General features: G+C 44.5%; 1 protein-coding gene across 7 annotated transcripts in view; it reads right to left on the reverse strand.

Moving 5' to 3' along the window:
* The window catches only part of STK3 (serine/threonine kinase 3), a 298,853-nt gene extending 276,043 nt beyond the window's left edge, over positions 1 to 22,810 (reverse strand). For 2 of the 7 annotated variants that reach the window (XM_065582172.1, XM_042845092.2), the window contains exon 1: positions 22,365 to 22,613. In XM_065582172.1, the coding sequence (XP_065438244.1) occupies positions 22,365 to 22,598 (234 nt within the window). In that variant the 5' untranslated portion in view covers positions 22,599 to 22,613. Of the gene's footprint in view, positions 1 to 22,311; positions 22,615 to 22,656 lie in introns of those variants that run through there. The other 5 variants (XM_065582173.1, XM_065582171.1, XM_065582168.1 and 2 more) reach the window with 5 other exon arrangements.
* Between the last annotated feature and the right edge of the window lie 219 nt (positions 22,811 to 23,029).

Genomic DNA, 23,029 nt, shown 5'->3' on the forward strand with positions numbered 1-23,029 from the left:
TTTCCCTCAGATCAGACTGGCAGAGACCTGGGGGCGGGGTGGGGGAGGTTCACATTCTTATGCAGTGTAGGGCAGGGGTCACTTCCTGGTTTGAACTAAAGTAAATGATGGATTCTATGTAACTTGCAATCTTTAAATCAAGTTTTGAGGACTTCAGCTAGAAATTATGGGCCTATTAAAGGAACTGGTGGGTGAGGTTCTGTGGCCTGAGATGTGCAGGAAGTTACATTAGATGATCATGATGGTCCCTTCTGGCCTTAAAGTTTATGAGTCTAAGTAAGAAAGAAGTTCAAAGAGCAAAAGGGCAAAGGGGAAAAGCCACACATCAAAAATATGTCAGTGATGTAGCAACTGGTACAAGTATAAAGAGTCCAGCATTGTGGAGGGATGGTTTATAAACTGTAATAAAGCCTAAGCAGTTTGCAAAGGTGGGTGCAGACAAGACTCAGGAAAGTGTCTGAGTTGAAGGCAGAGTAAAAGGTCCCCCAAGTGAATGAGAGGAGCTGTTCATGAACACAAAGGAAGAAAATGTTTTCAAATTCAAAGAACAACTAATGCAAATTTGTACAAATGGCTAACAAACCAGACACAGCAACACACGGAATCTCTACTTTCTCTGAACCACTCTTTCAGTTTCTTAAAGATTAAGAAGTCAAAGGTGAAACTGAAATCCTGTAATAAGGAGCATATTCTGTCCCTAAGCAAGTGTGAATTGTCACAGATATACTAAAACAAAACAAGAATGTGTGTGTTAGAATATCAACAAAAGCAATCAGTCTGTGGTGAGGTGCTTGGCCTCATCAAGACAGTACATGTCGGAATCGGAATAAATATGAATATAAAATATGAAATAAACAAGCTTGAACCAGATACGAATAGGCTAAATGCATCCTATAATTGTGTGTCCACAGAATGGAGGATTCTCTCAGCCTGTTATACTTGCCATCTGTAGTGTCTCACAAGCCTTAAAAAGAGAGATAGTTATACATATTACTCTCCCATAAACTAGAGAAAGAGCTGCCAAAAATAAGAACAGATGGCATCCACAAAACAGAAGAGTTAATAGACTGGGTCAACTCATTAGTAGGTACTTTGACCCATCAACCTTTTACTCCCAATCGGGGATATTGCAGATTATGTATTCCTCATGCCACCTTATCTTAAACCAAACTTTGCACCCTCGATAATCTGTATGTTATTCCCTGATAATCAGAAACTTCGATGCTCAAACTCTGTTCACAATTTTTTTAACATCATCTTAATAAAATTTTAAAATTTGAAGACAGAAAAGAGGGGCTCTAAACAATAAAGGAACATTCATTCTTGCCTAGAAATGAAATGGTTGGTGAAATGGCAGAAGCCAATTCTTCAAATCAGATGCTTTTGCAGTGTTTTGTCAGACTCCTCTAGGAAAAGGGAGCACCAAGATTTGCACTTTCAGTATACCATTTGACAGATACTGCTTCTTGATATAGCACTCAGAAATGTGTTCAGTAACAAAAGTATTTCACCATAAGTGTCAGGTCTTTCAGGAGACCACAAAAGTGTACACTGATGGCAGTTTGGAGCAGCACCACTATTGGACATCAGGAATCATTGTAAAAAGTTCTGGACATTGTAATAAGAAACAACCTTCAATTGAATAGAGTCAAATGTCAGTTTCAAACAACTGAAATTACCTACATTACTTAGGACAGAACTTGATCCTAAGGGAATAGTGTCTCATAATTCCAAGTGTCAAGGAACTTGGAACATCAGGACATCCAAATAACAAACAAGGAATTCACATATTGAACTAGGTCAGTAAGTTCATCCCCAAATAACTCACTTAAGAAAACTCCTTCACAAAGATGCTGAATAGGCATGAATGCCAGAGAATGAAAAAGTGTTCAAAGATTTAATTATCATTAGTATCAGTTATGCAATTCTTTAGCTGGAAAGGATCATGGTCCTCAGAGATGTTTCAACATGAAGGCTGGAAGCTGTATTACTACAGAAACATTGGACTAAATGGTTGCCTGTAACATATGCAGCAAAAGCTGTGATAAAGTGTTTGCACAAATTGAAAGAGATACTAGGTCTTGCATACTTCTGCACAGAGTTCCACAATTTTTTCTATGGTAAAAGCTGAAACTGGCCATTCAGTGCAATACAAAAGGAAAAGCTTGAGCTCTGATGAACACTGTCTTGGACAAGGAAGACATCAAGCCACAGATAGTAAGAGTATTGGTTCCTGGTGCAGCTTCAAAGCTATTGTTTCTGGACTCAGGAAGGCAATGTGGATTGGTGGGAGAGGATTGCTCTGCAGACCAGGGATGATCAGCAGCGGCCAATGAATTTCAGGATGGAGAAAGAAACCTTTCTGGAGATATGTGCTGAACCCGGACCTAGAGCAGCAGCGTACCAACATTGGTGCCCCATAACTATCTGGAAGTCACCCCAAATACTACCGGTCTGCTGCAAACCAATTCAGCAAGGAGAAAGCAAGCATTGGGGCCATTCTCATACAGGTGTATAAGGCCATGACAAAGGTACTGTTGCACTGGGTTATAAACCTTGGCAATGCTTAGAAGATTATAGATGGCTTTGCACACATGGAATTCACAAACTATATTGGAGCAATTGATGGGACCCATGTGCCTGTTATTTGGCTAAGCCCTATATCACTAAATCAGAGCTCAGAATTCATAAACAGGAAAGGGTATTTCCCCATAGTTAGGGTTACCATACGTCCAGATTTTCCCGGACATGTCCGGCTTTTGGGGGCTCAAATCCCCGTCTGGGGGGAAATCCCCAAAAGCCGGGCACGTCCGGGAAAATCGGGAGGGATCGGCCGGGGCCTCTTTGGCCGGGGCCGATGCGGGGCTGGGCCGGGGTCGCAGTGCCCGGCCGGGCTGGGCGCGGGGCCGCCGGGCCACGGGGGTGCGCCGGGCCGCGGGGCCGGGGAGGTGCGCCGGGCCGCGGGGGTGCGCGGGGCCGGTCCGGGAGCCGGTCCGGGGCCGCGGAGCCGCGGGGGTGCGCCGGGCCGGGGGGCGGTCCGGGAGCCGATCCCGGGCCGCGGGGGGTGCGCGGGGCCGGTCCGGGAGCCGGTCCGGGGCCGCGGAGCCGCGGGGGTGTGCCGGGCCGCGGAGCCGCGCTGAGCCGGGGGGCCGGTCCCGGAGCCGGTCCCGGGTTGCGGAGCCGCGGGGGGTGCGCCGGGCCGGGGGGTGCGCCGGGCCGGGAGCCGTGGGGGTGCGCTGAGCCGGGGGGCCGGTCCGGGGTCCCGGGGCCGGGGGGGTGCGCCGGCCGGCAGTGCTGGGCAGGCCGGGGGGGCCAGCCTGGGCCGCACCTCCTCCCCCCATCCCCCTCCCCTTACCTGCTTCAGGCTTCCCGCAAATTAAATGTTCGCGGGAAGCAGGGGAGGGGGCGGAGACTTTGGGAGGGGGCGGAGTTGGGGCGGGGCAGGGGGCGGGGCAGGGGGCGGGGCCGGGAGCCGTGGAATGTCCTCCATTTGGAGGCACAAAATATGGTAACCCTACCATAGTGTTCCAGAGGATTGCCAACCACCAGAGCAGATTTACACTTAAATGCTAGGTGGTCTGAAAGGGTCCACAGTGCTAGGATGTTTTGGAACTCAGCTCTTTTTAAATTAATGGAGGAAGGACTGTTTGCCCCCAGAAACACTATGGACAATAGTAGTATGGACATTGCTACAATTATCCTGGGAGATTCCGCTTACCCTTGATGACCTGTGAATGTCTTCATTAAACAGGGCCATTGGGAAAGAAGGGAGGAACAATTTAACTAGCACCGCATTAGTTGCAGAATGACAGAGTGTGCATTTAGCTTTCTGAAAGGGAGATGGTGCTATTTGTGGAATAGCTTGAAAGCAGCAGAAAACAAAAGTCCCGAAGACTGTAGCAGCCCATGGTATTTTGTACAATATTTAAGAGTGAGGGAAAAAGCCTTACAGGTGCAGGGGAGGCGGAGGTGCAGAGACTTGCTCAGTGGTTTGAACAGCCAGCAAGGCACCCAATACAAAACGCACACAGCCAGGGCAATATTGTCAGGGGTACCTATTGCTCTTATTTTGAGGCTCAGGCCTGAAACTGTGCAGCTGCATTTCCAGCTGTTAAATTCCATCCCTGCCCCCACTCCATGGGATTGTTGTGCAGTTCTGTGTTGTTTATGGGCAGAAGTGCAACATTGTGGCAATCCCTACTGTATCTTGTTTTTGACAGCATTTGTTTGTAAGCCCTTAAGAATTAGTGCAACCAATGATTTTGTGTAAAATGAACTGTCAACTCTCTATGAATTAAATTAAGTAGGGTTACCATTCGTCCGGATTCCCCCGCACATGTCCGGCTTTTTGAGCTAAAAATAGCGTCCGGGGGGAATTTGTAAATGTCCGGACTATCCCCCGCCCATGCAGAGCGCGCGCGGCTAACAGGGCAGGCGGCCGGATGGTGCCACTTACATGGGGCTCCAACAGCCAGAGAGAGCCCCTCCTCCCCCCTGCAGCTGAGAGCACTCCCTCCCTCCCTGCATTCGCCTCCGGCAGTCTGGAGCTCCTCCCCCGCTCAACAGCGTGCCAGAACGAACAGCTCAGGCTGTTCCTGAGCAAGCTCCCAGAGACATTAGGTGAAGGCCAACAACAAGGGGGCCAGGGGGTCGGAGAAGGGACAGGGAGGTTCTGGAGGGGGCAGTCAAGAGATGGGGGGGTTGGGAGTTCGGGGGAGGCTTTCTGGGGGTGGAGGTGTGGATAAGGTTTTGGGCAGTCAGGGTACAGGTAGGGGATAGGGTGCTGGGGGGCATTTGGGGGGGCCTTAGGAAGGGGCAGTTAGGGGATAAGGAACAGGGAGGCTTAGGTAGGTGGTGGGGTTCTGGAGGGCAGTTAGGAGCAGGGGTCGCAGGAGGGGGCAGTCAGGGGACAAGTGGGCAGGGCTAGGGCAGGGCTTCTCCCATCCTCTTTTTTGCTTGCTGAAATATGGTAACCCTAAATTAAGAGTTATTATTAAACAAAATGCACAAAAAAATGAAAAAACAGCTTTTAATTATGAAAGAAACAACTACAAAGAACCCTTTCATTAAACTAGCTGTAAAATGAAACAGCAAAATCCAACAGTGTAGGGCAGGGCCCAACACAACGAGTTGTGGGGGGAACTCCTCATCACAGAAAAGCAGGTATTCGCACTGCCTTTTCTAGTTTGTCAGACTTCTGTAGCTCAAAGTTATCAAGGGCAATAGAGGGCTCAAGAGAGCTGGGAATCCAGGTGCACTGTTCTTGGTGCCCTAAACTAGGGGCTAGAAAGGAATAGCCTCTGGGAGCAGTGTTCTGAGGGTACAGTGGGGAGTAGAAGTTGTTGCTCACAGTAGTCCACATTGTCCAGAGGCTGCATAACATGGGTGGGTGCTGTTTTGCAGTAGTGCATTGCCTGCTGCCTTAACAGTAACATTTGCTGCAAAGTATCAGGGGGTAGCCGTGTTAGTCTGTATCTACAAAAACAACAAGGAGTCTGGTGGCACCTTAATCTGTTAGTCTTTAAGGTGCCACCAGACTCCTTGTTGTATTTGCTGCAAAGGGGCATTTTGGCTTTGTATTGCCTCCAAGAGTTACCTCTGCATTCCTTTTTCTGTACTTTCTTGGGCCATGGCAATGCTGTCCCTGGAAACTGCAACGCTGTCCTTCGCTACTGCAACAGTCTCCTTAGAAAGACTATCAGATTCCTTCTCAGTCCTCAGATACTGCCTCTACCGCTCCAGATTTTTCAAGTTGAGAGAGGGGCGGGGGGGTGAGAAAGACTAATGATGACTTCTCTTGTTTTCTCCCCCTCAAGTTTGCCAGCCACTCAACCACTGATAAGGGCTCTGTCCTAGAGGGTCTGGCCAGTGCAAGTGCTGTAACTAATTTATTAAAAAGTGACAAGAAGTTGTTGTTCATATTCTAGGAAGGGTGGCTAGATTTTTTTTTTTTAAAGCTTCCCCAAGATTCTTTGCAGTCTTGGGGCAGCCTCAGAGATGGTAAGTGGCATGTCCATTGGGACTTTTGGCCTGTGCTGTATAGGCTATGGCTATGCCATTGTGCCTTGGAAGCTAGGGAGAGGGGAGGGTAAAATGAGATTGGGAATTATTTTCCTGATCTGGCTTTCAAATTTTGTTGAGCCTTGGAGATGCGCATCTGATAGAGGAAGTATGGCTGTCAAGTGATTTTTTTTTTTTAAAGTGCGATTAATCACACTGTTAAACAATAGAATACAATTTAAATATTTTTGGATGTTTTCTACATTTTCAAATATATTTATTTCAGTTACAACACAGAATACACAGTGTACAGTGCTCACTTTTTGTTTACAGTGCAAGTACATGTAATCAAAAATAAATAAAGAAATTGTTTTATTTTCGAATGCAATTTTTTTGTACATAATTCTACATTTGTAAGTTCAACTTTCATGATAGAGATTGCACTACAGTACTTGTATTAGGTGAATTGAAAAATACTTGTTCTTTTATCATTGTTACAGTACAAATATTTATAATCAAAACTAATGTACCTGACTTCAATTACAACACAGAATACTATATATATGAAAAATGTGGAAAAACATCCAAGATTTCATACATTTCAATTAGTATGCTATTGTTTAACAATGCAATTAAAACTGCGATTAATCACAATTACCGTATATACTCGTTTATTAGCCCGTTTGTTTATAAGCCGACCCCCCAAAACAGATAGGTAAAAATAGCAAAAATTGTATGACCCTTTCATAAGCCGACCCTATATTTCAGGGGTTGGAAAACTTTGGCTCCTGGCCCATCAGGGTAAGCTGCTGGTCAGGAGGGGCTCCATGCCTGCAGACGCTCCAGGTAAACAAAATGACAATGTATTAGATATTCAACTCAATGATTCCATAGAGTTTAAAATTATCAAATTTTGGTGTAAACCCATTTATAAGCCAACCCCCGCTCTTTGATGCGTCACTTTTTTACCCAAAATATTTGGCTTATGAACGAGTATATACAGTAATTTAATTTTTTTTAGTTAATTGCACGAGTTAACCCTGCCTATTAGGGCTGTCGACAGTTAACAGGGTAAACTTAGGCACAAGCATGATAGTAATCTCCTCTACATCCCCTTTAGGCTGTCCTGACTCTGGATGACTTAGCATATAGAGAATGGCCTTAGTCAAAAAAGCAAAGGGCAGACCAGCAAAATTCATTGTGATGTTATTCACCAAGACGGTCCACCAAGCAGTGTTGCAGGAGTGCAAGGAAGTACTGAGCTATACCAGTGGGGAAAGCTGTGCAGCTAGTCCTCATAATTAAGGCTACAATTTAGTCACAGGTATTTTTAGTAAAAAAAGTCATGGACAGGTCACAGGCAATAACCAAAAAGTCACGGCCAGTGATCTGCCTGTGACTTTTACTAAAAATATCCTTAACTAAATCTTACCTGCTTGGGGGGGTAGGAGCTCGAGTTGCAGCCTGTGGTGCTGCTGCTGCTCCCAGAATGTTGCCTGGGGCCGCCGAAGCAGCAGCCAGTGCAGCTGTGGAAGTCACAGACTGACTTCCGTGAAAGATTCACAGCCTTACTCATAATCTTCCACAAAAATTAGGAAAAAAAAGTTTCCAGCCTTAGAGTTTGCTTTATCTCCCTTGCAGACACATTGAAAAAGAAGAGAATGATTTATTGGGTTCTGCAATGACTGCCTGAAGCATTCATTGTTACCAGTCTAAGAATGCATCTTACAGGAGAGCTGTACTCTTTACATAAGAATGGCCATGCTGGGTCAGACCATAGCCCAGTATCTGGGCTTCTGACAGTGACTCATGCCAGCTGCTTCAGAGGGAACAAACAGAACAGGGCAATTATTGAGTGATCCATCCAGGGGCAGCTCTAGGCACCAGCTAAACAAGCTGGTGCCTAGGGCAGCAAAATGTATGGGGTGGCAAAATGCCGAGCTACCAGCTCCCGCCTGGGGGGTAAGTGGCCGCTGCCCGCAGGAGAGCAGCGCGAACAAGCCGAGGAGCGGCCCGTCCTCTGCAGCCGGGGCAGGGCCGCGCTACCGGCTCCGCCTGGGGGGTGGGCACTGACACCAGGAGAGCGGCGGGAGCCGGTAGCGCAGCCCTGCCCCGGCTTCAGAGGACGGGCCGCTCCTCCACTTGTTCACGCTGCTCTCCTGCGGGCAGCGGGAAGCGGCCACCTCCCCCTCAGACGGGAGCCGGTAGCACAGCCCTGCTCCGGCTGCAGAGGATGGGGGAACATGGCGCCCAGGCGGTCCGCTCCTCCTCGGCTTGTCCCCGCCTCTGCCTCCTCCTCTCTGCGCCGCCTCCTGCCAGGGGAGGGGAGAGGCAAGTGGAGCGGCAGCCTGGGCTGAGCCCAGCTCGTGCCAGGGCCAAGGCAAAGCCCAAGGATGAGCAGGGCTGGGATCCAGCAGCAGCCCCAACCCCTGGCCCTGGGAGCGGCGGTGACCGGAGATGACTCCACCTCAGGCCAGATCTGCAGCAAGGTAAGAGTCGGGCCAGGCGGGAGGGTCCCCAGGACCCCTTGGGAGCTTCTGCCTGCTGGAGCCCCAGAGGCTGCTGCCTCCCTCCCCAGCCCCTCACAGCACTCCAGTGCCTGGAGTCTTTCTGCCTCCCCTCCTGCAGGGGGCGAGCGACCTGGCAGAGAGGAGCAGCATCTGCCCAGCAAGCCCAGCACCTCTTTCTTGGTTCCTCCAGCCACAGAGCTCTCTCCATTGCATGCCCCTCAGGCTCCCAGCTGGGCGGCCTCAGCGCTGGGCAAACACCAGCAGGGCTGGGTCCAGTGTGTATCAGAGCTCATGGGGAGCTCTCTTGCCCCAATGACTAGCGCCTTATCTACGGCAAGTACAGTAGTGCAATAGGAGCATGACGTGAAAAATATCATGTCATGTCGTGACACGGTCACTGAAATCACAATTACGTGTGTGCACTGTGCTGCCCTATCGGCGCCATTCGCACTAATTTCCGTTTTGCGTTGGTGCCAGTGGTTATAGGGCTAAAATGCCGGGTCAAAAACAAAAACTACTTTCTGGTGCTGCTTACCGGCAACAAAGAGAGAAACAGCAAAAAGAATTAGAAAAAACTCTCATACTTCAAAAAAGTATTTTAAAAAAGTCGACAATCGAGGAGAAAGCTCTAAGCAACGCATTGAAGGTGATTATTCATCAACTGATGAAGACCGATCGAACCAAAGATTACCTTTATCAACTGATAAAGGTAAACAACAATCTGACCAAAGATTATCTTCACTAACTGATAAAGATGAACAATCACAATCCATCCAAAGATTTACTACTTCAGCTGAAGAGTCCAGAAGTGAAGAACTGTTATCCAAATCTAAAACTGAAGAACCATTATTGGAAGGTGGAGAGACTGACATAGGATCGGATCCAAGTACATGGCTGACAATAATTACTGTTACAATGTGAATTATTGTTGTGAAAAAAGGCCCTTCAAAACCAGATCCTACATTTGAATATCCATTTAATGAGTCAAATAGTCGATTTAGGCCATCCAGTACGAAGAAAAAAAAAAAGTGAAAAATGGGGAACAAATTAATAGATCGTGGTTAGTGTATTCACAGACCAAAGATGTAGTTTTTTGTTTTTGCTGCAAACTGTTCTGTAACTCGGACATTTTTCTGGCAACTGCAGGTTTTAATGACTGGCGAAATTTGCATCAGCATTTGAAAACATCAAAAAAATCATTTATGCTCATAGACAAATTGGATTGAGCTCTCAAATAGATTACGTACTGGTACAATAATCGGTGCGGTACAGCAACGTCAACTAAATTCAGAAATTCTACGTTGGCAAGCAGTGTTGGAAGTTTACTGGCAATCATTAATTTCCTAGCCGAACAGTGCCTCGCATTCCATGGATCCTCAGATATTTTATATGAGAATAACAATGGAAATTTCTTAAAATTGGTTGAGTTATTGACAAAATTTGATAATGTTATGGCTGAGCATGTACGAAGAGTGAAAGATGGAGAGATTCACACCCATTATTTGGGTAAAAATACACAAAATGAGATAATAGAATTAATTTCTAATGGAGTGCGTAATGAAATTTTATCGAATTTGAAACATGCCAAATATTACTCAATTATAGTTGATTGTACTCAAGATCTGAGCAAAAGTCAATAGTTTTACGATTTCTGAAAACTGATGAAAATGCATAAGTGAAAATTTGTGAACACTTTCTAGAATTTATACCAGTGAACGAAACCACTGGAAAAGCCCTCACAGATGTAATTCTACAGAGATTGGAACACTATGGAATACCTTTAGAAAATATGCACGGCCAAGGGTATGATAACGGCTCAAACATGCGAGGACGACATGCAGGTGTACAGCAAAGAATATTGAATTTAAACAATCAAGCTTTCTTCATTCCTTGCCATGCGCATTCGCTCAATCTGGTTGAGAGTGATGCCGCCAAATCATCTAAAGATGCCGTTTCATATTTTACCACAGTGCAAGCAATTTACAACCTTTTTAGTGCTTCCACACACCGTTGGGCAGTCTTGAAGGAGCATCTTGAACAAACACTCACACTTAAACCTCTGAGTCAAACTAGATGGGAAAGCAGGATAGAAGCTATTAGACCATTCCGATGTTCATCGGGAGAGATTTACGATGCACTATTTGAAATAAGCCAGGACTTGTCGTATGATCCTTCATTTCAACATGAAGCTGAAACATTGGCTCAGAAAATGATGCAGTTTCAATTTTCATGTTGCGCGGTTATTTGGCACAATATTCGAAATCAATTTGACCAGCAAAGATATGCAGAACATAACCATAGACATATCCGAGGCAAAGATGATTTTGAATAAAATGCTGGAATATTTAAAAAATACCGTTCAGATGAAAGCAGCAACAATAGCAGAGGATCTTGATTTTGAACCAACGTTTGCACCTCAAAAATTCATTCATCCTCGGAAAAAAACAAGACAGTTTTGTTATGAGGCTCATGATGATCCTATTCTCGATCCAAATGAAAGGTTTAAAGTTAAATGTTTCTGTTGTATTTTGGATGTAGCTATAACTTCCATTGAAGAAAGATTTTGTCAGTTGCATGGTCATTGTGAAACTTTTGAATTTTTATACGATATTGGAAATATTAAAAATCAGTTTTCCAAAGAAGACCTCATGAAGCAGTGCCAAGACCTACATTTAGCGCTCAGTACTGATAATGCTGCTGACATTGATGCAGTAGAATTGTATGATGAATTAATAGCTTTATCTGAGCTAGTAAGTCCTAAAACTTCTCCTCTAAAAGTATTAGAATTTATAGCAAGAAATGATTTTTTCACTCCAAACACTGCTATAGCATTCCGCATTCTTTTAACATTACCAGTATCAGTGGCTTCTGGTGAGCGCAGTTTCTCAAAACTGAAATTACTAAAAAATTATTTGAGGTCCACCATGTCTCAAAGTTGTATGTCAGGACTGGCATTAATTTCAATTGAAAGTACTATTGCAAAAAATTTAGATTTCACTGACTTATTAAAAGACTACGTAAGTATAAAAAAAACCAGAAAAATTCAGTTCATATAAATTCTTTTAATTTATGAGAAACTGGAAGACACTAAAGTTTTTCACTACAGTGTATAGTTGAACTCAAATTGTTTGTAATTGTGTTTTTGTTAAAATTAAATGTTAAAATTACACTAGTAGGAAATTGTTTTATTTATTTCACTAACTACAAATTCTCTGTTTTCATTTTTTTTTTAATTTTTAAAAGTCAAAACAAAACTGCAAAGTGCAAACATGTGTAAAAGCCAAAAAAAAAAAAAGAACAGGGGGGAGGGGGGGAAGGGGGGGCAGCCAAAAATTTTTTTGCTTGGGGCAGCAAAAAAACCTAGAGCCGGCCCTGGATCCATCCCCTGTCACTCAGGTCCAGCTTCCAGCAATCAGAGGCTATAGGACACCCAGATCATGGGGTTGTGTCCCTGACCATCTTGGCTAATAGCCATTGATGGACCTAACCTCCATGAACTTATCTAATTCTTTTTTTCACCCAGTTATACTTTTGGCCTTCACAACAACTCTGGGCAAGGAATCCAGAGGTTGACTGTGTTATGCGAATAGTATTTCCTTTTGTTTTAAACCTGCTGCCTATTAATTTCAGCCAGTCAGTCATCTCTTATTCTTGTGTAATGTGGAGAAAGTAAATAAGGAAGTGTTATTCACCCCTTCACACCAGTCATGATTTTATAGACTTCTATCATATCCCCCCTTAGTAGTCTCTTTTCCAAGATGAGCAGTCCCAGTCATTTTAAAACAGTTACTGATCCATGACTGAACATTCCCTCTTAACCAAATTAAACAGTTATGGGGTAATAGCCTTTGACAAGGTTCCCTCAAAGACTTTCTGAAAGTCCAAGTACACTACGTCAACTGAATCTCCCTTGTCCACATGTTTGTTGACTCCACCACTCCCAAAGAATTCTAATAGTATATGGGTAATCATAATAGGTATGATTTCCTTTTAGAAAAGCCATGTTGACTCTATCCTAACAAATCACATTCACCTATATGTTTGATAACTCTGTTCTTTACTATAGTTTCAACCAACTGGTACTGAAGTTCAGCTTACTGGCCTGTAATAGCCAGGATTGCCTCTGGAGCTTTAAAATAAATAATGTGTTTCAATTGCTTCTTTGGTTTAGAGGTGGATTTAAAGTGATAGGTTACATACCCCAGTTGTTAGATATGAAACTTCATATCTGAGTTCCTTCCAGAACTCTTGGGTAAATCCCATCTGGTCCTAGTGACTTACTACTGTTTAATTTACCAATCTGTTTCAAAAACCTCTATTGACACCTCAATCTGAGACAGTTCCTCAGATCTGTCACCTTAAAAAAAAAAAAAATGCTGTTACTTTGTGTGTCTTTTCGTAGTTGCTCTTCAAATTCTTTTTTGGAAGGAGAACATCCAACTGGAGCAGAGGGAAACGATCCCATAGTTGGGACCCTCCTTCCAGATGATGTTGTAGTATCCTCTTGCACTGGGAGGGAACTCCAGTTATTAGGAAGAGACCGATATTAGTAATGGGTGATTCGATCATTAGAAACATAGATAACTGGGTTTGCAATGTGTTGGGGAGGAGGGCGGCATAAACGGACAATAAATGGAGTAGGAAGGGAGGCTCAGAAAGTTTGCTCAGAACAGAAGCTAGCATGGCAATATAGTATAACAAGTCAGTTAAAATAAATACATGCCAATGTTCCCTCCATAGGATCAGCCTCCTCAGTCCCCAACTGGGTATAAATTTCTGAAAAAGACACACTAGATACCTCCCATCAACCTGGGAATGAGTTCATATACTGACAAATTTGTTTTTAATAAAGCCTAGCTAATGGAACATCCACATTTAGTACTACCCAAACATCACTGCAGCATTGAATATGTTAGCACAGTTATATAGAAGATTTACCACAGTTTATATATATATATATATATATATATATATACACACACATATATATACACACACACAGTTTGACAAGGTAGTTAATGGCCAGAAAAGGCTAGATTGGTTAAAGAAACATCACCTTATTGTCATTCAGTGATCATGAGGTAAAGAGATTTTACAAAATTAATAGCAGATGTCTGCTAATGGTGCCAGAGAAAAAGTAGCAGAAAAGAGTAAATCAAAAGGCAGCTACCCCAGAATTCCATGAATTGATCTTGTTATGAATTATAGAAAAATGACTGTATGAGACATAGACATACCTATAGACCAGTGGTTTCCAACCTGTGGCCCATGGGCCACTTGTGACCCAGTCAGCACACACTTGCAACCCACGTGACATCCTCAGGGCCATGCAGGTAGTATTGGATGTGGCCCACATCTCACACACACAGTTGAGAACCACTGCTAGAGACACTTTGCTTTGTAACAGAACCAGAAGACAGATGAAACATCTAAAAACAATGACTGAGACCCATTTATACTGCAATATTAAAATATAAGGTAACAAATTGACTGGTCTAATTTACTAGAAGTGGGCAAATAGTGCATAGAGTGTTTAAGCCATGTGAACTACAAAGAACTTTGTATTTCACACAAATTCCCAAAGTTTTCAGAAAGAAGTTGGCTAAATAAAATAAATTAATGGAGATATCCTATCTCCTAGAACTAGAAGGGACCTTGAAAGGTCATCAAGTCCAGCCCCCTGCCTTCACTAGCAGGACCAAGTACTGATTTTGCCCCAGATCCCTAAGTGGCCCCCTCAAGGATTGATCACTCACCCCTAAGCTATTATCATCTATCTCATCACTTATATGCCCATACATGTTAACAGTAAATATTTTGAGTAGAAATCTGCCCTCATTTGTACACTGTGCAAGCCCAGTGAAGTCAGTGGGGTTGTACAGAATGTGAGAACAGAATTAGTCCCTTTATATTTGCATATACGGATATCCCACTACCAAATGTGACTGAGTAAGATAATAGTAAAGCCCACAAATTCTGTTGCTCTATATGCATCTTCATATGTTACAATGATTTGTAGCAAAGTTGATAGGCTAAGTTCATTTCAATAAATGACAGGTGACCCTCAAAAAAGAAAAAAAAAAAGTTAAGAAAAGCAACTTGTGCTCTCTTTTCTATTACTATTCTGCGAATGTTCACAGACCCATAAAAACTATTTTAAAAATGTAAGAGGGAAGACAGGAGTATGAATGGGAATTACACACAGTTCACGTGTTGGGAAGGAATCATTCCTGGATTATTATTTTTTTTTAAAACTTAAGTTTATTTACAGACAAGTTTAAGTCATCTCAGTTTAAAAAACAAAAAAGCTGAGTCAGAATTTTATGGCTGCTGATAGCATTCGTTTGAAATGGGGAGGAATAATTTAAAGTGGATGCCAGGGCACTTTTTCCTTCTACTACTGTTAAAATTAATAAAACTGAAAGATTAAAGAGGGTAAAAAAAACCCCACTTACTGTAGAACCACAAAACAAAGATTCTCAGGAAGATTCAGAGGCAAATGTAGTGGCTGGAACTATTTCCAGTCACTTTTTAAAACTAATGACTTGATTTCAAATGTGATAGTGTCCTTTTAAGTAAAGAGGAAGGAAAGTATCAAGTTAAGCTTCACACACAGATGTAGGAAACATTGTTGAAAGTGCAGATAGAAAAATGCAACTCACAACTATTATAAAAATAGTTCACTGAAAAGAAATTAAAGTAGATATACCAAACAAATTAAAAGAAACATCCTTGGACTCCTTAACATTCATAATGAAAAGGCAGGTATTCAGTTTCCTGCTGTTAAGACCACTTCTCCTTTTCTTGTTTAAGCTCTCACCCTGCCCCAAGTTCCCAGTAAAAAGCTATAGTGGTCTAGTATGTCTATTGGACTGCGTCATATGCTGCTCTCTGAAGGACTCAGGTTTGAGAAATAAGAGTGTTACAAGTCAGTTTTAGTTTCTGGATTCTTTCAGACCCTCGAGGACCATGGTTTGTTTCTCCACAAAGCAAAGGGAGGAGAGGGGATGGACCCTCCCAACATCCATGGAGCTCCAGAACATTCACTAGAAGACCCTGCTATCTTTGAACTAAATTCAAAAAGTCTTCCACACATCCCCCTGGCAATATGTCCCTTTCAGCAGCTGCCTCTACAGGCAGGCATACGTGCATGCGCTCACACAGACACACTCATCCCTACACAAGTCTAGTGATTAGAATCTATTTATGTTATTAGACATATGCCACCACCCTCACAAATCACCATGGCATCGAAGAATCTCTGAAAGTATTACAAAAGCAAAAATAGTCACTCTGGTTCTTCCCAGCCAATAGGATAAATAGGTGGATTAGACTGGGGGGTGAGAGCAAGAATAGTTTGACACTTCAGATTACCTTTTTTAGGGTGTCTCTATAAAGCAGCTAAGAGATTGTTTCCCAGCATGGATAGTCAGACACTCTAGCACTGATCAAGCTAGCACACTAAAGCTAGTAGTGGGACCATGGCAGCACAGACAGTGACTTGTGCTATTTAAAGCCAAAACTCATTTCCCATTAAAATCCTGAATTTTCAGATCTCTTCTCCCACTAAAGAAACAAACCTATGCACCCTGTGACAAAGTTCCTCCTCTATCTTGGTGGGTCTTGTGCTTATTGGCAGATTTTCGTGCCTCAGAGATTCACCATGTGGGTTGGGGAACAGCCCAGAGACCTTCCCCTCTGGGAGAACCCATAGTCCAGGTCAATTGGGAGGTTTGGGGGGAACCTGGGCCCGCCCTCTACTCCAGGTTCCAGCCCAGGGCCCTGTGGACTGCAGCTGTCTATAGTGCCTCCTGTAACAGCTGCATGACAGCTACAACTCCCTGGGCTACTTCCCCATGGCCTCCTCCAAACACCTTCCTTATTCTCACCGCAGGACCTTCCTCCTGGTGTCTTATAATGCTTGTGCTCCTCAGTCCTCCAGCAGCACACACTCTCAGCTCCTTGTGCCCTTGCTCCCAGCTCCTCACACTCCCACCACAAACTCCAGTGAGCTCCTTTTTAAAACCCAGGTGCCCTGATTAGCCTGCCTTAATTGATTCTAGCAGCTTCTTAATTGGCTCCAGGTGTCTTAATTAGCCTGCCTGCCTTAACTGGTTCTAGCAGGTTCCTGATTACTCTAGTGCAGCCCCTGCTCTGGTCACTCAGGGAACAGAAAAATACTCATCCAGCGACCAGTATATTTGCCCTCTACCAGACTCCTGTATCTATAAAACCAGGGAGAGAAGGTTGGCCGATGGAGTCTCCTGTGACTGTGGGGCCTATTTCCGGTCCTCCGTTCGTTCACGTATCCGGGCAGAGTTCCTCTGGGCGGCGTCCACTGGCTCCCTTGACACCTTCAAGGAGCAGTGGGCGCTGTCCGGGGTTCTCTGCTCAGTGTCCCCGTCAGGTTCCCTTCTTTTGACCCTTTGACCTCACTCCTGTCCCTGTTCTTTTATTAGTTGTCCCCCCCCGTAATTTTTTGGTCTCCAGGTCCTGTGGACCCCCCCCTTAGGCTGGGGGGATCCTTTAGCAGTGGGTGGGCTTCGCCCGCCCACATCCTGGATCCCAATAAGACCAGACTCCTGTACCCCACTGGTCTGGGTCTCTCACAACCCAGAACGTAGACCACATTCTCAGCCAATAGGTGAATTTTTTTCTCCCTGGGAAATATAAAGGGGGGGGGGGGGGAGATTTCAGAAAAACTCCCTACAAGTTTTGCTACTGACATTTTGACTCATCATGACTCTGAATCAGTAAGGTACTGAAGCACATGAGTGGTCCCCCTAAAGTCAATGGTGCTACTCATATGCTTAAAGTTAAGTACATGCTTGAGTACCATGCTGTCTCAGGGCCTAAATCTCCAAATTGGCTTGGTCTACAATCTTAAATGTAAGGTGCTTCACTACCTATGCATTAGATTAGAAGCACCGTATAAGCAGGATTTTATGAGGATGCAGACAGGAAAATTTCAGAAGAGTGGTTTTGTTTGGACAGAGGATCAGTTGGATGCCAAACAGTATTGCCTTTGCAGATCAGAAGGCTGGGAATGCTAGTTTCATCCACAAAAGTGGTTTAATGTCTACAGTGAGCAAATAAGTGTCAGACCTCTTGTTCCTTGCCAAATTTTGCTAATTCACACAATTTTAAGTCACATGTCTTGAAATATTTGGTATCTTTTGTATAGCCCCAGCTCCTGAAGTTATGTAAATACAGGAGAACCTCAGCCTTCATGTGAGAGCAAACGAAGTGTCTTGCTCTCTTGGTAGCAAAGAAAGAGCCTCAAAAATGTGGCATAAGTGTATCCCAAAGGTTCAGAAACCAGAAGATTTAAAAAAAAAAAAAAAAAAGTAACAAGCCGACTTTAAAAAAAAAAAATCTTTTAATTCAGCCAACTTTAAGAATTTTGAATGCTTGGGGATGGTAGTACCACTTCCTCCTGCCCCCTGTAACACTGGGAAAGTCACTTACACTAAAGCTTTCAGAAGTGTACACTAATTTTGGGTGCCTCTGTTTAGGTGCCAAACTTGAGACAACTAAAGCTTGTTTTTCCACAGATGAGGAGCATCCTGTGACCCCCACTGAAATCAGGCCTTAGGTATCCCAAATTGAAGACCAAAGATTGAGGCACATAAAGTTAGTGAAAGTTTTGGTCTTAGTCACTATGCTTGTTTATCCATTTATAAATCAGGGACAGACACCTACTGCACTATGAAGTTTAGGGCAGGGCCACCCAGAGGGGGGGCAAGTGGGGCAATTTGCCCCAGGCCCCAGGCTCCGCATGGGCCCCGCGAGCCCTGACTGAGAATCCCTTTCCTGGCTAGAGGCGCCTTTTTAATTTTTACTCATCCGGCAGCGCTCCGGGTCTTCGCTGGCACTTCGGTGGTGAGGGGTCCTTCACCTCGCTCCAGGACTTGAGCGGCACTTCGGCGGCGGGGGGATCCTTCAGTGCCGCAGAAGACCCGGAGCCAGTGAGGGACCCGCCGCCAAAGACTTGGAGCGCCGCCCGATGAGTACAAGTGCCGCAGCAGATGATGCCTTTTTTTATGTCCACTCCCCCCGCTTTGCCCCAGGCCCCCTGAATCCTCTGGGTGGCCCTGGTTTAGGGTCTGAACCTGCACCCAGAGTAAACAAAACTCCCACTGAAGTCAGTGGAAGTACAGTCCAAGAGGGCAAATTTTGGGCTTAGTTTGTTAGTACTTGTAAAGTGCTATGAGGTTCTGGAAGGGCTATAGAAATACAAGGTGGTTGTTGTTTTTGTTTTTAATAGATACTATTCATTTCACCTGGGGAAAAAGTAGAATATAAATTCTCAATGGATTAATTTTAGATTGTGCAATTGTATCAGTATTTGACAGACTTGATGAACCAATGTAGCTGTATTTCTAGTATAGGCAACAGATAGTCAATGAAGTAGCAATGGGTTCCAAACAATGAGTAAATAGTGAGCAAAATCCCAAATCAAAAGACTTAAAGAAGTTGGTATTAGATTTAATATATGCCAGATAAAACAAAAAGCACATGCACCTAAAAACAAAACAAAAACAAAAAACCACTCAAAGTTGTCATTAATATATACAACTTTTGTTTTAAAATATTTATGATTTTACATAAGAACACAAAAGTTGCCATGCTGGATCAAAACAGAGTCATCTAATTCTGTAACCCTCTCTCTAACAATAACCTGGTAACAGATGCTTCAGAGGAAAGATACAAGAAAGCTGGCAATCAGCAGTCATAGGATAACCTGCTCCCAAAGAAAGTTTCTTCCTAACTCCCCACCCAATCAGTTTGGCTGGGTGTTTGCCCTGACGCATGATGGTTCCTATAACTTAATATATGCAGTGTTGATAACTCTCAAAACTGTATTGCTATCCTTGTGATATTTAGGCCTGGTCAACAGAGAGATTTTGTACAATTATAGCTACTTCTGTTAAAGAAAATACAACCACCTCTAACTGAAATAGGTATACTTGTATGGTACTATTCCCCTTCCTCTACTCATCAATAAGCTATAGTGGTATAAGCATTTTATACTACTATCATTGCATCCACACTAGGGTGAGCTGTACTGCATTAACTATACCAACACAGGTAAGGCAGTATAACAACATTTGTGATTAGACAGAGCCTTGGTGTTTTACACAAAGCAACAACTCCTGGAATCAAGTTTCTAGTCTTCATGGTTGTGGAGAAAAGCCTAAAGACATGAAGCCTAAAGGCTCAAAATTCAAAATGTATTTAATTATCACGATATGGGGGGGACCTAATTCATGATTTTGGGGCATTTGGGGTTGTCAATACTGCAACAGTAAGGGGTTTTTGTTTTAAGTTTCTAATTTTGGATGTTCCTGATTTATTTGAATAAATCTCTCTAATTATGAGATGAGGCTATTTTAACAGTGCTTTTCAGATAAAAGCTCCAGCCAAGTAGTTTGGATGAGGTCCATAGCTTTTATTATTGTACTGTTATAGTCTAATAAAAATTCTAGATAATACATTAGCTGCAATTAGCTTCAGATGCTTACAAAAATAGTTTATGAAAAGCTTTTCTCCAGAAGAATCACAATTAAAATGGAGTGGTGATGATAAATCATGATTTATCAATTCCCTATCCTCCAAAAACAATTAGGTATCCTAAAGCTATATTTCACTGCCAGCGGCTTTTATTTAGTATTACTGACTGCTGCTTGTAGCCAACAGAACATTCACATATTCTCCTGGCTTCTGCTGTGTCTTAGACTTGGGCAACTTTTTTTAAAATGAGATCTTAAAGGGAGCACTGAAAAAGCAGGATCTTTCAAATGTAAGAGCAATATACTTTACCAATATAGTCCCTAAATCAGGGGTTCTCAAACTGGGAGTCGGGATCCCTCAGGGAGTCACGAGGTTATTACATGGGGGGGGGTCAGCTTCCACCCCAAACCCTGCTTTGCATCCAGCATTTACAACGGTGTTAAATATATTAAAAAGCGTTTTTAATTTATAAGGGGGGTTGCTATTTGAAAGGGGTCACCAGTACAAAAGTTTGAGAACCACTGCCCTAAATGCTGCACTGTGATACATGCCCAGAGCCTGACTAAAGTTAGTGGTTATCCACCCATGTCACATTACACGGCAGGATTGGAGACACAGGCAGAGTACTGGACAACTTGGATGCCATATGGATTTAAGTTATTACAGCAAAAAAGTTGATATTTCAGGTCACTAATAATCTGGTACAAATGCTATATGTAGTAGTATTATGAAATGATGTCTATATACCCTTCTCTTTCCCTTTCCTTCATTTTAGGTATATTTTAGATGGGGGGGGGGGGGGGGAAGAGACTTTCCTTCCCTTTGACCTGCAAAAATCCAATGGCTAAACTCAATTAGAAAGATAATTTCAACTAGAAAACTTTACTGTTAGTAACAAGGACCCTGCCATACCTATTTAAGAAGGGGAAGAGTATAGGGGCTCTCTTATGCAGCTATGCGACCTCACCCTCAAACATATCATTTCCTAATTTCCTCACATAGTGGGGTGGAGGGGGAGGAGAAGGGATCTTCTTAAAGTTATTTTAAGGCTGGGCACATATGTCAATTTCTCCCTCAGAATTAGTTTTAAAAATATAGAGTTTAAAGCCAGAAGGAACCATTGACCAGAGTTTCTCAAATTTCATTGCACCATGACCCTCTTCTGACAACAAAAATTACTACATGACCCCAGGAAGGGGTACCAAAGCCCAAGCCCCACTGCCTCAGGCAGGGGGCCAAAGCTCAGGCACTGCTGCCTTGAGGGACACCAAAGCATGAGGGCTTCAGTCCTGGGCGGTGGGGCTCAGACTTTGGTTTCAGCCGAAAGCCCCAGCAAGTCTAACGCCAACCCTGGCAACCCATTAAAATGGGGTTGCTACCCATTTTGGAATCCTAACCCGCAGTTTGAGAACTGCTGCATTAGACCATGTAGTCTGAACTCCTGTATCTCTCAGATTTAGTTTCATCCCATCAGCCCTCTGTTGAGCCCAATAAGGGTTTGTCTACACTTGGAAATTTAGTTATTCCAGAATATTATGCCTTTTCTGATTTAGCTTAATCCATTAGTTAAGATATACAAGGCCAACACTTAAAAAAGAGCAGATTTGATTTAGAAGTAATCAAGATAAAAATATGGAATCCCCAATGTCATGTGTAGTCAGGTTCAGACTAGAACTGCATTCAAAGGAGGTTTGTTACAGTCTCCTCACCATCCCCAAAACTAGTTCTAGAGACAGAAGAGTGAGATGTTATGATTTCCCTCCTGGATTAGTTTTAGTGTTGGGTGTTTTTATGCTCTCCTCCCCCACCCCTCCACTCATAGGGAATAAACTAAATTTGTAAGAAGCAAAGGTTAATTCCTGAGCTGGGGGAAGAATAACTTTAAGGCTTGGGGGAGGGGGTGCATTTTACCAATTCTGTATTCCCACCCCCCACGGAATTAGTGCTAAATTGTGCAAGCACATGTCAGTCTTCATATCTACCCTAACATGGGGTGAATGGCAAGGCTTGGGGAGAGGGAAGACCAGGGTCTCTCCCCCCCCTCCCATGGGCGAGGTGGGTAGTGCCAAGCCTGGGGGGAGAGGAGAATCAGGGTCTCTCCCCTTCCCCATGAGGGGTTAGTGCTAAGGCGGGGGGGGGGAGGATCAATACCTCTCCCCCCATAGGAGGGTAATGTCTCTTCCCGTCGCCCTAAGTGGGGAGAGAAGGGGGATACCAGGAGGGCGGAGCCGCCCGTAGCCCCGGTGGTGCCTAGCGAGGCCTAGCCCCAGCTCCTGCCCCCACCCACCAGATCACGCCGCCAGCTGCTCCCATTGCCAAGGCAGGGAGGGGACTCGGTACCTTCTCGGTGCTGCCTGCTCCATGCTGCTGCTGTTGGGTGGCGGCGCGCTGAGCCGTCAGCCGCGACGCGAGTGTCGCCTGACAGGACCCCGCCGACCCCCCTAACTCCACACAACTTTCCGGCAACTCTGGGACTAGCCCTTTAAATGCGATTCGCCCCCTCCCCACTGGGGTCGGATGCCGGACTCTCACACAAACGCCACCAACTGCTACCCTGCTAGCTGCCCCTTTCATTGGTTACTAGCGGCACAAAGACAAACACTGATTGGATGCTAATCAAGTCACTCAGCACCTTAGAAAGCGGAAGAAAAAGTCCCTCAGCCCGCACTGAAGCGGCTTAGGGAGGGCTGTTCGTGTCCTGGGAAGAGCGAGCGGACCTGCGTAGGGAGGAGGCGGGGCGGCCGGCGTAGAACTGTTCGTTCCCAGCACGCGCCGCTCGACAGCTGGTAACCGGGAGGAGCGGCGCATGCTGGGAGCTATAGTCTCCAGCGGCAACAGCCAACTGCTGCCTGTTCTGCCCGTGAGGACGGTGGTCTGAGGGACCCACCCGCGTGATTGCCGCGGGCCGGGCACGGACATCCCTGTGTCGGTCACCCCCTTACACTTCCCTGGCTGGAGAAGCGACACTGCCGGACAAGTGCTTGGCAGAGCTTAATTGTGGTAGA

The sequence above is a fragment of the Chrysemys picta genome, chromosome 2 (genome assembly GCF_011386835.1).
Source record: "Chrysemys picta bellii isolate R12L10 chromosome 2, ASM1138683v2, whole genome shotgun sequence".
NCBI lineage: Eukaryota > Metazoa > Chordata > Testudines > Emydidae > Chrysemys > Chrysemys picta.